Below are 17562 nucleotides of genomic sequence, written 5' to 3'. Positions count from 1 at the left end.
ATTCAGAAAGTTCAGAAGTTCAAAAATTCAAAGAATCATGACTATATTTCTTGATTTATATTTCCTATAAGTAGTTTGTACACCAAATTCTCCATGGGATTTTCTTTTCCATGACTACTATATTGAGATTTTCATCTTTCCCTTCCATCACCTGGTATCTAAAAGAGACTGTTCGCATCATACAGTTTTTATTTTCAGAATATCAGCATGTCCAGCCTAATGAGGCCAACCTCATATGCAGGTTTTCTACCATAGAAGTTCTGCTGTCTTAATTCTGAAAGACTTCTAAATTAAAAAATTATACTATTGAATAGATCTACGGATACGTTTCACTGTCAATGGTTTCCCATAACAATGCAATCATCAAGAGAGACACCAAGAAACAACCCTTAACGTCCAATAAGTTTTTTTAATTTTTTTTTGGTGAAAATGAACCATTACAGTTTATCATTTATGCTACACATAAAATACAGAACTGAGGAAAAAACTAGACATATACCTTTAATATTTGTGGGGCATAGATGAGAAACACTATTCTGTTTAAAAACATACAGTTCCACAGACAAAATTCAGAGCTTGGAAAAAATAAATAACCTTGGAAAAAATAAAAAAAAAGCCTATGGAAACTAACTTCTTAGAGGACATGTGCTACTCCCACTGCAAAGGCTGGACTGAGCAAGATTAAACTACTTTGATGGCTTTTATTTCATATGTTCATATGCTATGCTATATCTCACTATTTCTAGCTTTGTCCGAAGGGGGCATGGCAATTTATATACAAAACTAAAACTAGTGGCTCAAATTGAACCCACATCAGGAGAAAACAAACATGAAAATATTGTTTCTACATTTTTCCTACTGTGTTCCTAAGCAGAAAGGCATACAGCACGTATACCTAACTTAACTTCTGGGTGTAAACTGTTCCCCTGCTACTGTCCATTGCTTTATATAGAAGAAATATCAGATTAGAACAGGTAGGTGGAGCAATGCTTTGTTCCTCTCTGGGTCACCTGTCCTATGACAAACCAAGCTGCTGTAATGCAAAGACACAGGACTGCTGGCTAACAAGTTGGTTATCTGTGATCATTCTTGCTACTACTGTGTTGTGGGGATTCTGCTACATCTGAATAAATACATTTTCACAGTGCTGAGCTAAGCTGTGTGTAACTACTCAAGGCAAAATCTCCAATTGCTCCAATCTCTTTTTGTCCTACAGGAACATACTGTTCAGCTTGCGCTTTTGCTTCTTTCAAAGTTCTTCTGGACAAAGCCAGGAACATCATACTGAAGAATTTCACAGCCACTTTACATCCTAGTGAAAGTAAGCCTGGAAGAACTCTATGAAACTACCATTAAACTGTTCAGCACAGCAAATACCCCAAAAGCTCTTAGAGAAGGATAAAATCTAAGGACCTACATAGTAAGCATACATTTGGTGGTGGTGATCTTTGCAAGATATTAAAAATAGTAGAAATAATGCAATGAATAATCAATAAAATCAGAATTAGCCTGTTTAACCAAACAATGGGATTATATTATCAACAAACATGAGAAATTATGTAGGATGTACAAAAATACAGGCACACATACCGATTGTAGAAATCATCTCTGTAGTAATCATAATCAAAGACATAACCACTGTGGAAAAACACAGAAAAACAAGAAAGTGCTGTTTTATAGGAAAATACACACTGATTAAAACTTCTGTGGTAATATTGGCTTACTCTCAAATGTACATGCTTTCTTCAAAGTCTTTCCACATCTTTGGTACTGTGTACAATGTACATTATGTTTGTCAATGCTGCTGTCAGCTGTCACTGTATATTTGGAAATGTGAGGTCTGGGGCACACAGAACTGTGTAAACAGTTGACAGCACACACAGATAGGATTTAACACATTGAGACAGCTCTGTAATTAGAGGATCATTACAGTGTAATTCTCTGTGAGAGTGATCAAATGAAGTTAGCATTCCAGAACTGACACCCTCTTCTTTTCTGTTCTATCATAGCATCATCAGTGGAGTAGGAAGACAGTTAAATACATGAAAGAGTGGGTAATGAGTGAGAAGGTGAGTTAAGACAGTTACTTTGATTTAGAAAAACATGGAAAGGATTGGACTTCTTGCTAGTCCTTGAGTCCACCAAATTGTTTTCATCAAAAAGAGAAAAAGTAAAAAGTTAAAACAATAAATGCTAAATAAGTGTTACAGGGATGCATTTCCTCTCAGGTTCAGGAAAGAATAAACATACCAATCTGAGAAAAGACAGGCACCATCAAGGGAAATGAACAAATGAGAAATTACACAGGTTCATGAGAAAACTACTTTTGAGCTGTTAATAGCAAAGTCAATCCCAGATTCCTGGTTTTGCATTCCATTAGCAACTTTCTACTTTTGTGGTGAAGAAATAACAAAGAAGTCTTATCTATTTCATACACCCCAAAAAAAAACCCAAAAAAGAAACCAAAAGAAACCCAAACCAGCAAACCAATGAGCCAGTAAAGGCTCTGCATGGAAAAGTCACAAGGATTTATTCATACTCTGCCTAGTAACATGCTCTTTTACTGTTTTGAGAAGGACAATTATGAATAGTAAAGGTAAGAAACATGAAGAAAGAATCATAAAAGAAGGAGAAGCTTTAAGTGAGAAAGGAAAAAAGCTAGAAAAGACAGAGGTAATAAGGACAAAACACAGAAGAAAACTTTCCCTGAAAATAAAGGGGCACAATAGAATGGTAGTGTGATTTAGGCTGGAAAGGACCTTAAAGATCAACTACATATTAAAGAAGCTTTTCTTCACAGGGAATGGACTTGTGGATAATTTCTGCTCTTGAACATTGAGCAAAATGGGGTTTTTAGTGCATACTTTGAAGAATGTGTAAATTCTACCAGAGCAGGTCAGGGCACAATTTCTGTCACTGCCACACCTCTTTCACATGCAAGTGCCCAATTGCAAATAATAGAATAAATTGTACTGTCTGCCTGCACAATATTGCAGTAGAAGATCATGAGACCTGCAGGCAACTGTGGCCCTTTCTTTAATTTATTTGAGAAAAGAAATCCTAAGATACATATCATGTGAAACACTGAATTGAACAAGCCTGAGAGACTAGAAACCAGCAGCAGGTAAGCTGTGTGCGGCAGAGGATGTAAATAATAGTAGACTGTGTATAGTGATCATGTGTCTGTATCTTAAGATGCATCACTACATCTTTATGTAAAAGTAGCAATTTTTTTTCTGAACTATATGATAGGTCTTATTTTGTCTTTCACTTCAGTCTGCAAGGAACTAAGAAGTAGCAAGTATCAAAGCTATTATTTTATTTACAGTTATTCACAGCTTCCTAGTGGTTTTATATAGCTGAATGATTAATAGCTTCAGTTAGCCCATAGTTAATATTCAATGTGTGTTTTTAAGTAGAAGATAACAGACAATTTGAAGAAAAAATATTAAATTTTAAAGCCCTGTCACATAAAACCTTTTGCCTGGAGTTGACATTTATTTAATTTGCATAAAGACTGGACAAATTCACTTTTTCAAGGTTGAAGACTATGAAGCTGGTGAGGAATAATTCACTGGCACCAGTTAGAGTAAGACTGAAGGATGACTATATTTTTCTGTAGTAACTCAGATCTGGCTTACAGAATGGAATAAGGACTGCTGGCCCCTCAATGGGTATGAAAATTTTATGTTGAGTGATGATGTTTCATCTGTAATAATATGTTGAAGAGATTATAACGTGAAAACAACCAGTACATCTCTCTATCTACAGCCATAATTTTTCCTACTTCTGCATGTCAAGTTACAGACATAAGACTTGGTCAGTGCTGCAGTATAACACCAAGCAGAAAATTAGCACAGATAATCACTGGCATGAGATCAAGGTGACTACAAGGCTCTTAACCTCTTGAGAGTTATTCCTTAGCAACACAACAGACTGAGTAATGGAGGACACAGGTAATCACTCATACAGTGTTGAATACCAGATATTCAGCAGGTCAGAAGCAGAGAAAGGTTTAAACAAGCCTGTGAACTGTTGGAGTCAGCAGTTTCCTAATGGCACTGTAAACAGGCAGATTACTTACCCACAAACATATTAACAATACCCATCGACAATATTAACAATAGAACTGCCTGGATGATGCTGATATTAATGCAGTAGACAGTAAAAGACACTGCTTTACATGTGTCTCACAATGAGGCAAAGAAAACTCATCAATAAAATGTGCTTCTACTAAGCAAAAGTCATGGCTCCTTTTCCTAACTTAGTATCACCAAGACAATCTTGTACAAGCTGTCTTTTTCGGTTTCACTAAGCACTATGTACATCTTTAAAACTGTGTACTCCTGAAGAATAAATGCCTCCCCTATGACCATATTTTCAGAGCTATGATGCTGTGTGTATTCAAAGTTCCTGTACATATCAGCAGTTGCACATGTGCCAGGCAGGCAAATAGTGTTATGCTTCTGCTTCTTTGAAATAAACGTATGAATGTTATTATGTCATCATATACCTGATGTTGAAATCATATTACTACAAAAGTACAATCTTTTTTCCATCCTCTATGCTATGCCCTCAAAAGATGTTTATAAACTAATGATCACATCCTGTTTTAACTTAGGTAGCTCCAAACATCAGTGGTGTAGCTGACTTCTGGGGTGTTCTAAGTTCTAACTTTAGGAGGGTTAATGCAGAACAGAGCAGAAATACCTTTTGTTTTTTCTGTCAACAAAGCTTTTGTCTTCCATTATCAGCCTTAGCTAATATCACTTTTTCTTTCCACAGGTACAAAGATACATTTAAGTCATAACTGTTGACAAAATAGGCATAATGCATCTTAATTTAATTGACAGTGCAATTACCATTTATGCTGTTGGTTTCTTCTCTGAGACCTGAATAAAAATATTAAATATAAAAGCAATATTTGTTCAATCAAACACTTTTTGGGAAGCACATATCAACCTAATGTTTGAAATTAGTATTCCAGTCATTTGTGAAATAATTTCTCATGTCATGGGAAAAGAGTGTTAGAAATTTTTGTTGTTGAGAGCGAAAAAGAATCAGTCTATACTGATATGACGTTAAAAAGGAAGTTCATGAGGGTAACTAGATGATTTAGAGAAGAAGCATTTAGAGATAGAAACTTTCCCCATTAGAAAATCAATCAGATATAAGTTGCTTCCATAAGCTATTGAAAAAAAATGGTGGAGATTTCAGGCCACTTTTCAGTGGATGGTTTGCTACACTCTCAGACATGAATCAAATTGGTGGGCTGAATCCCACCTTTACTTGAAAGAAAATTCTATTTTAGGTAAGGATGAGGATGCTGATAGAAGTGGAGGGACACTGCTGTTTTGCAGTTCAGGCTGTATATTCTGCAGAGAAAGAGAACATTCTCCAGAGCCTGTTTTTTTGCTGACAGACTTACTGTCAGAAGTCAAATTATTTTCAGTGATTCTTTCAACTAGGAAAAAAGAGGAAAAATAGTTACAGAGAAGTATTTTACATTCATTTCCATAATGAAGTTACGAGGGCAAATAGGTACAGCTAAAAAGAACAGCTTAACATCAAAATTGCCAATCACTTGTCCCAAAATGCCAAAAAATTGAACATAACCTACTATTTGTATATTGCAATTAATGGTTAAATTGCATATTAACTTTGTAACCATAAGTTAATAAAAGGGTTTTTTTGGTTTTTTCCCTAATTCTGCACATTTATTCAATTAATAAGAGCAAGATGTACTTTTTCCTGAGTGGGGAAAAGATAAGGATTTACGTTTCAAAAAGTGCAGCACGGAATGTAATACTTTAAGTGGATTTCTTTTTTTTTTTTTAAACTGAAAATTTTTTTCTAGTTCTAATCTGAAAAGGTGCATTTTGTCCAAGGAGTACATGTATACATTAAAAAGTTGACATACAGTACACCATTTTCCATTAAAGTATCTTTCTGCAGGCACTAGGCAGAATTTATTTGCAATATGATTAGGCTGTATTTTTTCTGTCTCTAGACATGTTCCTTCTCTACTCTCATCCTCTGTTCCAAGAACTATTATCCCAGTGAAATAGTTTTTGGGAAAACTGTTGAACTTATTGTGCAACCTGAATTTTAGACAAAGCTTGGGCAAATATTCAAAGTTGCATATACACATTCAGGTAATTAAAACACTAAGGCATTTTTCTGTAGAGGATTAGGCAAAGCTTGTGAAGCAGACAAGAACAAAGACATTGAGATCAATATTCAGACTCTGGGGATCAGCTGGTTTCAGAGCTGTTTATGGAAGCAAGACAGAATAGTGATGCAGGCAAAACTAACACCCAACAATTTTCTGTACAGCTAAGTATTAGAATTCCTCCTAACCAAAACTACTTTGGCTGCAGGCACAGCCAATGCTTAACAATGTTATCCTGATGGTCTTTAGAAACAAAACAGTAGTTTTCCAATGTAAAGATACTTGTGTAAATCTACTTAATATCTCCCCAACTTTCTCCTGTTGCAAAGCTATTTTTCTGACATCTAAACTATTGTCCAATTATTTATATTTCCTGTGGGAACATTTCATAGTAAGGCAAAGAAAAAGATTTCTAGTGGCCCAACCATTTCCCAAGGTGTCCTTTATTTGTGTAGTCTGACTGGGGAGTTTGCAATGTCCCTATGATATTTTTTCTTCCTTAGTACAAGAGAGATGGGTCCAGCCTCTCAAATATCTGTTTTAAATTCAGTGTGTTCAAAGTGCTACTGTCAAACCATACACATGTGACTGATTATCTAATTTGCTAATAATTGAAGGAGTGAATTTGTGTACATTGAAGGAGTGTCATTTGACTTGGTTTGACAACTACAGCAGACTCTTGTTGACAGGTGCAGGATTAAGTGATGGGTTTAGTGTTTCCATAGCATTTCACTGAACAGCAGTTTAAATTAAAATCATAGTGGTAGCACTGGAGTTGAAAGACTAACTCTTTAAGATTCCAAAACCAGAAATCTGAAACTTTATGTACTTTTCAGAGAAGCTGTCTTAGAAGCACTGAATGAAACACAAAAGCACGGTTCAGAAAAAAAGAACCAATTGGAATGCAACAATGTCAGAGTTCATGTAAAAGAAAAAAAAAGTAGAAAATTGCATCACGTGCTTTCCATTTTTCAAAATGTCAGAAGGCTTAAGTTAAATTTGTGTTCTCATTTAAACTAAGTTTACTGATTAAATTAATAGGTAATTTTGTTATTTTGGATTGAGCAACTCAAGATTTAAAGCAGAAAATTGGACATGTGAAGGAGACAGAACTTTCAGGGTCCTGAGCACTGCTTGTGATGTCAAACCATAGTGACTGTTTTTCCCAGACGATGCTTTGCAAGTGGAGTTACAATATAAATGAAGATACCAGATTCTGTGAATCTGCAAAAGCATTCTTTTACTCCTGACCCACTGAGTAATAATTTCCATGGCAAGCACATCTGATAAGGAGATTCTTTTATAACCGAGCACAGAACTGGATTCAATTCCAGTCTGGTCAGAGATGAGTGGAAAGGACAGTCGAGCATCACACAACCAGCTGTGTATCCTCTAGACCAGTTCTAGGTTGACTACGTTGCACTCAGGTGGAAAAATTGTAAAATAAAGGCCTCATAAAATCTGGCCTGCTCTGTTAGATCGATGGCTGTCCTGTCATTTCTTCCAAGTGCATCTAGCACTTTGCAAGCTCCCATGTGAAAACAATCCTGGTATCAATAGTTTGTTCACTTGCGCTCCTACCTTCCATAGCATGGAAGACTGCAGTCTGGATACTCTCCTGCTTTATTCTGCCTGGCATGTTTCTTTGTGATTACCTCCAGATTCTAAGGGCACCTAAGAATATGGGTATTAATTTTCTCTCTCCCTCATTGATGATTTTTGAGGAGCATATTGAATGTAGAGATTAATCAGGTTTACATTTTTGGCTTCAGATTTAACCTGATTTTCCCATGTCTAAGCTCTTTTAAAATACAAAAGTCATATTTTTTAAATCACATGTTGTAGACACTGTCAAATATTTTGGTAGCAGAATTGATTGTTAACTGATGTTCCACTCTGGCTGCTGTATCTTAAGAAGAAAAAAATAAAAGAGCCAACTCACAGTAAATTTGGGGAATTCAGTATGTATTTTATGGGATTGCCCTTCATCTTCTCCCTTACTCTTGCTGAATGCTACAGTACTTCTCCTGAGGACTCCTTCATATTGCTGTTTCAGGCTACCAGGAGCAGTTGCACAGTTTGAAATTTTGACAACTTGCTTGCAGCAGATGGGTAAATTTCATTGTCTGATTGTTATTGTCCATTGAGAACATAATACTAATACTTGAGCAACCTGGTCTAGTGGAAGTTGCCCCTGTGGCAGGGGAGATTGGAACTAGATGATCTTTAAGGTCCCTATCAAGACAAACCATTCTGTGATCCTATGATTTGCACAAAATTGGGCTCGTGGAACTTTATGCTTCCTTTATTGCCATTTTCTGTAACATTTTTCACTGGATTATGTGGTCACAGTCCCTGACAGATGAGGCCTCTTCTTGCACTTTTATGCACCATGTCTAGCAAACATTTAAAGTTTCTTTTCAAGTGGTTTACCACTGTGGGACATGCACATTAGAATTTAAAGCTACCAAAATAATTTAGCTCTGAGAATTGCTTCTAGCATCTCTTCCCCAGTCGCAAGATTCTGTGAAGGAGTGAACACTGTTAAGGTCTCGCTCTCTCCGACTCCTCCTTCCTACCCTGTTACATTCTTGCTGAACTGCCCTTGCATGATTTTTGCCTCCTCCCAGCAAAACCAAATTAGCATTACTCATCCTTATACAATTACATGGCTGGAATTTTACTTTTCTGTGAATGCTCTACACAGCAAGACAGTTTTAGTTTTATAGCCTATAAAGAGTCATCCAGAACATGAAATACCCCTAGCTACTGACAACTAGACAAGGTCAGCATGAAACTAAATCATACTTGACTCCAGATTTAAAGTATAACCATGATTAATTTGTGTATGTGTATACAAGTGAAAAGATTAATTTTGCAAGAAGACAAAGCCTTATTCAACACCTCTCAGGGTTCTCTATCTCTGGTAAACAAATGGGAACACTTTGGAACAAAACTGCTTTATAAGCCACAATAATGAGCTCCAGTTTTGTTTTAGTAACTTCACTATCTCAGAAGATGTAGCTTCCAGTTCCATATCCATTTGTACACCAAGAAATTAGAGATCTGCAGAATGAATTAGATTATTTGAGAAATGCTTCAATTTTCCTCCTTTGTATATTGATCTGAATTTCTGTGAAGGTGTTAGCTGTGGCAGCATCTCTCTCTGGCTACAGAGAGCAGCACACAACTTTCCTAGGCATTTTCCTGGGGAAGGCTGTAAGAAGATGAGAGAAAAGAATGAGAAACCATTCTTATCTCCACTTGCACCTCTTGTGCACCTGTGGAATGTGTTATGGAGATTTGTTTACCAAAAGGTGATTTCTTGATTGGCCACTTGCGATGGTGTTTGGATTGATTGACCAATTGGATCTGTCTGTATTGGACTGTCTGGAAGGGCGATGAGTTTCTTAGTAAGTATAGTATAATAAAGTGATTGATCAGCCTTCTGGAATCATGGAGTCAATGCTAATTATTACCCAGCTGGGGGCCTGCAATGACAGTTAGCTGCTTTCAAATAGGTCAGAGCAAACAGTTCATGCAAAAAATGCAATCTGAAAGTTGGTAATTTTTCATTTTGACTATTTGTTATTCATAGTTTGCCTGGAAAACTCTCTTTACTTTGTGTCACTTCATTTAGATGGCAAGAAAATGAGGCTATATCCAGTAGGTACTTTCTGGCAAATAACTGCTTCTGGCAAAAGGTATCAAGAATGTTGGTTGAAAAGGAACTCTATATGAGTCAGTAGTGCATACTCAAAGCCCACAAAGCCAACCATATTCTGGGCTTCATCACAAGGAACACGACCATCAAGTGAGGGAGGTGATTCCCCCGCTTTGTTCTGCTCTCATGAGACTCCATGTGGAGCACTGCATCCAGCTCTGTTCCCACCATAAGAAGGATGTGGACCTGTTGGAGCAAGTCCAGAGCAGAGCCATGAAGATGATCACAGGGCTGGAACCCCTTTCTCACAAAGACAGGATGAGAGTTGGGGGCTGCTACACCTGGAGAAGAAAAGACACTGGGGAAACCTCGTAGTCTTCCAGTACCTAAAGGTGCCTACAGGAAGGATAAGAGAGGGACTTTTGACAAAGGCATGTCACTACATGATAGGACAAGAGGGAATGGCTTTAAACTGAAAGAGGACAGATTCAAATTAGATGTTAGGAAGAAATTTGCTGTGAGGATGGTGAGACACTGGAATTTGTTGCCCAGAGAAGCTGTGGATGCTTCACCTTTGCAAGTGTTCAAGACCAGATTGGATTAGGCTTTGGGCAGCCTGGTCTACTGGATGGCACTAGTTATAAACAGATGATATTTAAGGTCCCTTCTAACCCAAACCTTTCTGTCAACCTACAAAAATTTATAATTGTTGGGACTTACAACTTCTTTCTGATATCTATCTCTGTGGTTATCAAAATCTTTGATAAAAGTAGCTGGTTACAGGATGGCAGCTGATTCAACTTTCCATCCTTCTTTAGAATAAAGGCTACAGGATTCAAGTGTGGCAAGCTCAGAATGTTTGGGGTTTTTTTTTTAATTTTTTTTTGGTGGAAATCACTTTATACCTTTCAAATTAAACAAATGCTTTAGCATTAACAACAGTCACCACCATAACAATGTCAACTGTCAGTGGCTGGTTGTGTATGACAGATTCACTCTGATATTTCTACTTCACTTTTAAGGTTTATTCTCCAGCTTTTAATTGTGCTTTAATATGTCATGAAGGATTTAATTTTATTGAGCAAAACTGGTCCAGTTTTGATTTCAGAACCAAAGCTGAAAACTTTAAAAATTAAATTTGAAGGACAGTAATTAAACTCTTAGCAATAAAACTCTTATCCTACAATTGATAAGGCAGAATATAACCTAATTATCTTTTTTTTTTTAATGCTACATCAGCATTGAATCTGTTATAACCTGTTAAACTTGTGCATACGCATAGAGTGTTTGTGGCTGATGTAGAAAAAGTTGAACCTTGAACTCAGTGGATAGCTACATAGTGCTTTTGAGCTATAGTTCATAATTAAAACTAAGAAAAAGTTTCCCCCAAATAGATTGAAACTAAAACAACCAAAATCAAGACCTTTGAAATCAACACCAGTTTGGGCCAAACAGAGACTATTGAATATGATCATAAATACCCCTGATACAGTTACGCTTCTTTTCAAATTATGGTCTGTAAAGCATTATTCCAAGGTATTGGAAAGTGGTTTGTAAACAAGGTCAAATCTCAAACCAAGATAAATTCGTAGAAAACAATCTATGATCCAATTCATTTTACTAGTTGAAAGCTTGCCTGATACCAGGACATATCATGATTTTATTTCAATTAGGGTTATACCACAATATGCGAATGCACAGCTGAATGACCCAGTAAAACAAGATATGAGTAGCTGTTCCTTGGTATCACACAAAAAGCTATTAACAGAGCAACACTAAAGACAATTACACCTAGCCTGAAGCTCTTTATCTTTTTAAAAATCTTTAACAAACATGAGAGACATTGGCAAGTTCCAATTTGCTCTGCATAAGCAATGTTTCTCTCTGTTATGCCTCTTTCTGCACTCCTCTCATTCTCCTGACTTTACTGTTTAGAAAGCCAATGAATGCACAGGCTGGTGTAGAGCAATAACTTTTGAAGCAGGTCCACTGGCTGATTGCTATGATCACAGTTGGTTGAACTCCAAAGAAGAAATCTCTTTATCAAGGAACTGCAGTTATATTACAACAGAAGGGTGGGAAGGCAACTGTCAAGTAAAAGTTCACACAGCAGCACTGGCTGTCTTTCTAGCATTTACTCTCTTAAACTAATCTTTCTCTTGTAGCTCAAGTGCAAGCAAGATGTCAGGTTAGATGGATCAAATTTCAGTTTCTGGTGAAAAAGATCAAATTGATTTCAAGCACGGAATCAGAGGGATCAACCATCACATCCCCTCCAAATATTTGTTTAAGGCCTAGTGTGCTAAGAACTTAATATTAAGAAGAGTTTAAATTGTTATTATTGTACCAAAGTAGTTAGAGAAAAACACATGCAGAAGAGCCAGGGGATAGACACAGGATAATTTGTACAGCATTATAGGGAATTTGAAACTCAAAATATAAAACTTCAAAATTATATCTTTCAATATCTATCAAGAGGAAGAAATTTAGATAAAACTTCTTTGTAATTGTAATATATGTTAGAAATAATTCACGCTATAAAAGAATGTATTTTATAAAGATTGTGAAATCCAAACGAGTCTGACCACGAGAAGCCTGAGAGGCGGATGTCTATTCAAACTCCAAAATTCCTGAAGGCAGCCAGACAAGGATTGGCATTTAGCTCATGAATAGATGCAATGATCACCGTTATCCTGAGTCATTGGAAACCGCCTAAGAGCAATCATCGTCCTGCAAATGACATCAATCAAGATAGACAAGTCACCAGAAAGATACATGTGAATACACAGCTTCCCGAGATTTGATCAACGCTAGCTATCAACCAAGCAATGGTGATTGTCCAAGTCTGCACAGTGAAAGAACCAACTATGAATATGCAGAGTTACAAAAGAAACTGGGACTCCTTCACCTCGGGCATAATAAACTGTATAAAACATCCCCGCTAGAAGCGGCTCTCGTGAACGAGGCGGGATTCAATGCGATAGAGGTCAGCTCCAGGTTCACCCAGCGCTGATCCCGGGCTCGACGCTGTCTCTTTGGCTGTGGTGTTGAGGACCATATTTTGGTTGCACAAGAAGATAAATAAATATTTTTGCAATTTTGATAATTTGGCTTTCAATTGATCATTTATAACAGTAATGATCTGGAAATTTGTGAAAATAAATAAAGTCTCTCACATCCAACAGACATAAGAAGCATGAAAAACTGTTTGAATTTTCAGATGTGTTTTGAGTTGGGATCTAGGTCTCATGATATTTCTGCATGTAACTGCCTCAGTAAACTTATTCATACTGAATACTCACAGAAGCCTGTATAGATTGCTGTGGCAAGATGCTATGTTGACACCTCAGAAACAGGAAATAGGAATACTGCTATCATAGACCTTTCAAACACTATTTTTTATAAATTGTAGGTCAGTCACTGCTGTTTGGGAAAAAAAAAGGAAATTAGATGTAAATTGTTTTGCCCCACAGTGAGGGTACATGCCCAGCAAATATTGTCCTTCTTCCTCCCTCCATCTTCCATTGTAAGGCAATATCTCACTTTTTGTCCTTTTCCCTTGACTTTACTCTCTATTATGTTCCCAGATTTCAGTCCTACACTCCCTGAATATTTCAGGCTCCTGAACTTCCTTCAGAGACATTCTCTTGTGAATAATTTTCCCTCCTCTAGAAAACCTCCTGGCTATCTTGTACATAGGTGAGAGTACAAATATTGAGTGCTAAGGAATAGTTCATCATTAAACCAACACATAAATTATATGGAAATGTATTGTTTTTCTAGAATTGCTAGGGAAAGGGAAGTCTTGAAAGACAGAAATAGAAGACAGTAAAAAAAGAGAAAGGGAAATAGAACAACCAGAAGAAAAAAAGTGATCTCATGCTCTTGCCTTTCCCAATTATGAAGAATATTGCTACTGATATTTTTAAGGTCAGAGAGGGGAAAAATTATTTATTAAGATTAATATCTCTTGAGTTTGTTGAAATGAAAGTTATTTAGGAATTACAAATTAGGAAAATAACATTTTTTTGCCAAATTAATTAGTCTTTTTAATGTAATATATATATATTGTTTTGTGTGTGAAAGTGGAAGTGATGTAGAATGACAAAATCAGGCAAATAGGGAAACCATGAAATAATTAGATTTAGACTGCAGATCAGTAGGAAAAGTACATAATCTAGGATCTTTAAACAATGAGTACTGTCACAAAACCACTGAAAAATTCAGTCCCAGGAGTGGACCAAAAAATTTATAAAATAGCTGTATTCATGCCCATTTCAGAGTCTTAAAATAGCAGTAAGTGGGCAGTTATAGAAAAGCTTAAGTCTTGTGGGATTTGGAAAGTTGGAAGAGAAGGAGGCCAGTACCACTACCTGAAATTAAATGGTATAGATAGATTCTCAGTATCTTCCACAGGTATACGTATGTGCTGTCAAATCCCTCCTGTCTCTCTGAGAATGTCCACAAAGTCTCATCCAGTAAAGAGCCTTTGCAGAGCCCTGACATGTGCCTCTTGCCTCTAGGCTAAACCTCACACATAATCAGAGGCAGTTGTTTCAAAGGGTATTGTCTGCAAAAGCAGATAATCCGCTACTGCCTGCCTAAGTCAGAAAACTCAAGTGGTTTTAAGCAAGAGAAATTACTGCCTAGGTCTAGACAATGAGTTTAAATAATTGTCAGGTGTGTTCAGTCCTCCCATGATTTTCATGAAAACAGTTCCTGAATACCTGGCCTGAATATGAATGAGAGTTACAAGTTATGTTCTGGTTGGTAGTTTTATTTGAGTCATAATAACAGAGCAAAATGAGTCCAATATCTCCTTTTATTGTATTATTTCTCTACCAAAGAAAAATAATTTTCTTAGCTCTCTCTCTTCAGAAGTTGGTTAGGAACAGTAGGAACAATGTTTGCTCCTTCCACCGGTGCTACATGACAACCAGGATGAGGAACAAGAGAGATGGAATTTGTTACAGATTATGCTGCATGGCTACATTCTATTTTGTGCCTTAGAACCTACTGGCCATTGAAAAATCAACAGCAAACCAAACCCCTACAAAAACTGACTGTGAACTGAAAAAACTTGCATATTTTGGAAGTGGACTGAGTATTATCATAACAGACCCTGCAAACACTAGGCTTTTATTTAAACTATCTCACTTCTGCAGAATGTGATCCCTCAAACCAATGGATGAGAGCAGAATTTCCTATGGATCTGCAAAATGGCCTTGCAGGAAAGAAAATACTACTAAGCAAAAGGAACAAATGTGAGTGACAAATTTGAGTTATTTTATGTATCTTAGAACTATTCTTCTGGAAGAAAATTAATGAAATTTACTTTTTCTATTTTAGAAGCATTTTCAAGTTCTTCCAAGAACCTGAGTCCACCAAAATTATTCTGTCTCTTGCAGAATTAAGTTCCTATGTTTGAAAGTTACTGCAATTAGGATATTATTTGGAAAAAGCATGGCTTTTCAGTATTTTCTACTGTCATGTACTTTCTAGAAAGAGGACTTCGGTGAGGAAAGTAGTAGTTTATACTACTACTTTAGTAGTAGACTAGACCTCTAGTATTTTCACTAAGAATGTAAAAAATGCATTAACTAGTGCTAATTTTACTTGTATCTCTCTTTCTTAAATGACAAACTATTCATCATTACATAAATATATAAAATGCAATATTTTTTTCTTATATTTCCCTCTGGGCTTTCCACCTAAAATTATAGTGCTTATAGGAAACAATCAATCAAAAAAACCTGAAAAAGTACTTTTCAATGCTGGAGATGGTAATTTTCAAAGACCATCTCACTGAAGCACTATTCTCTGCTTATCCAGAAATAAGCCCATTCTCTGCAGTGGGCAGTAAATGAGTCTCTTTTCAGGAGACTCAGAAAAAAATCAGTTGTTTTTCTCTCCCTGTCTATTCTGAATTCAGCAATATGGACATGTTAGTAAATGACATCTGACAGAGAAGAGAAATATTTTTACATGTTTGACAAAATTATTATTGCTATGAGAGAATTTTCTGCCTCTGTATATGGTGAAGTTATATTGACCACATGTAATTACGGAAGTTACATACAATTATAGTTAGAAACCAAAAATAATTAATTCAAAGAATTTATTGTGCAACACAGTTACAAAATAATTATGGCCTCTATTCACCATATAATACTATTACAGGCCTTAAAAGATGCTGCATTTTCTGTGTCTTACAAAATAAGATTTTAATTTTAAGGCTCAGGCCAATGACCAGTTACAAATCTGCATGCAGTATTAGCTGAAATTTATCAGGTGCTAAACTCTTAAATGCGGATAGCTAAGATAAATCAGCTGCCAAGAAATAGCTGGTGGTTAATAATTGAATAACCAATCTAATTATCTAGAGATAATTATAACTGTTTTGTTGAGGTGATAATTATGCATCTTTACTGTTAAGAAATTTCCAGCTATGGAGAGCTGATGTGGATAATTAAAATATGTTGGTATTTTAAATATATATTGCTTTTAAATTATAATACATCCTTTGCACAAAGCAGGATGAACTTAATATGAGATGGCACTCTGTTCTTTTTGCAGTGTCCATTTTGCAGTATCCATATATTTTTTTATCAAGGCTCTTGACTTGCCTTGCCTTTTTAAGTATGAAACTTTCAAACTTTTCTACATTAAACTAATTTGATGCATTTTCAGTGGTGGATATTTACCAAAATTTCTGCCTCTGATATTAAAGTCTTCCAGGCACTTTGAGCATTTGCATGACTTCTTTTTTATACTAAACCTACATGAGCATGAATGCTATATAACATGAAAAGGAAAGAAAGTCCAGACACCTCTTGGTCTTGCTTATATTGAATATGAACACAAACCCCAAAATGTGTGGAAATAACATTTCTGGAGAGGATTATCCTATGCCCTTACAGGCTGTCACTCAGTAGTCTGCACTAACAAATATCTCAGCCTTCCCTAAAGATTGTATCTTCATCACTAAGAGGCAAAGAAAGACAATACAATATCAAATTCAATTTTGTATTTTAGCCCAAAATCACAGTATTGCATTCAGGTACTCTTATCTGAATAGACTGTATTCTTGATGAATTTTTGCTTCTGAATGCTACTATTAAAGATTTTCATTAAAGACATTACTATGGCTTCAGTGCAAAATTACACCCCTGCCTTGCACATGGAGTAAAGGAAAGTGGGTTTTTCTTCTTTGCTATGCACTTTGCATAGAAAAAATGATAAATGGAATTGTCTTTACCAAGGGAGTACAGGAGGTGTTCTGTCCCTGCATTTGAGATATGAAGGACAACAGTAAGAGCTGGGTTCTGCTTCTCTCTGGCTGCTTTCTGAGAGTGGGGAAAAAATGCAACATTTTATCAACCAATTTTCCTTTGTGGGATCTCTTATGGGACAATTGCAGCTCTGCATATACAGAAAAAACTTGTGGCAGACTTGAGGTCTTAGGTTGCCCCACTTCATGCTCTCTTCCCCTGCCAAAACAATTAGCAATGGAAAAGCACCAAGCAGTCGTATGCTTAGGCACAGCAAAATGAAAAAGCTTAATTAGGTCCTGCAGGCAGCATAATGAGAATGTGGAAACAAATCTCTGTTACAGAAGATAGATGAATGGGAGGCTGGTGCACAGGATCAAGCCATCTGGAGGCAGCCAAAAGTAATTTAGATTGGTGTTTTGACAAACTCTGGCAGCAAGAGCTATTAAGGGCAC

General features: G+C 36.3%; 1 protein-coding gene across 5 annotated transcripts in view; it reads right to left on the bottom strand.

The window, feature by feature from the left end:
* Positions 1 to 17562, bottom strand: part of RALYL (RALY RNA binding protein like) — a 369877-nt gene that overhangs the window by 35485 nt on the left and 316830 nt on the right. For all 5 annotated transcript variants that reach the window (XM_031058511.1, XM_031058513.1, XM_031058510.1 and 2 more), the window contains one exon: positions 1591 to 1638. In XM_031058511.1, coding sequence (XP_030914371.1) covers positions 1591 to 1638 — 48 coding nt within the window. The remainder of the gene's footprint in view (positions 1 to 1590; positions 1639 to 17562) is intronic.

Source organism: Geospiza fortis, unplaced genomic scaffold, assembly GCF_000277835.1.
Source record: "Geospiza fortis unplaced genomic scaffold, GeoFor_1.0 scaffold7, whole genome shotgun sequence".
Taxonomy (NCBI): domain Eukaryota; kingdom Metazoa; phylum Chordata; class Aves; order Passeriformes; family Thraupidae; genus Geospiza; species Geospiza fortis.
Note: the sequence above shows the minus strand (reverse complement) of the source record. Positions and strands in the feature narration are given on the sequence as shown.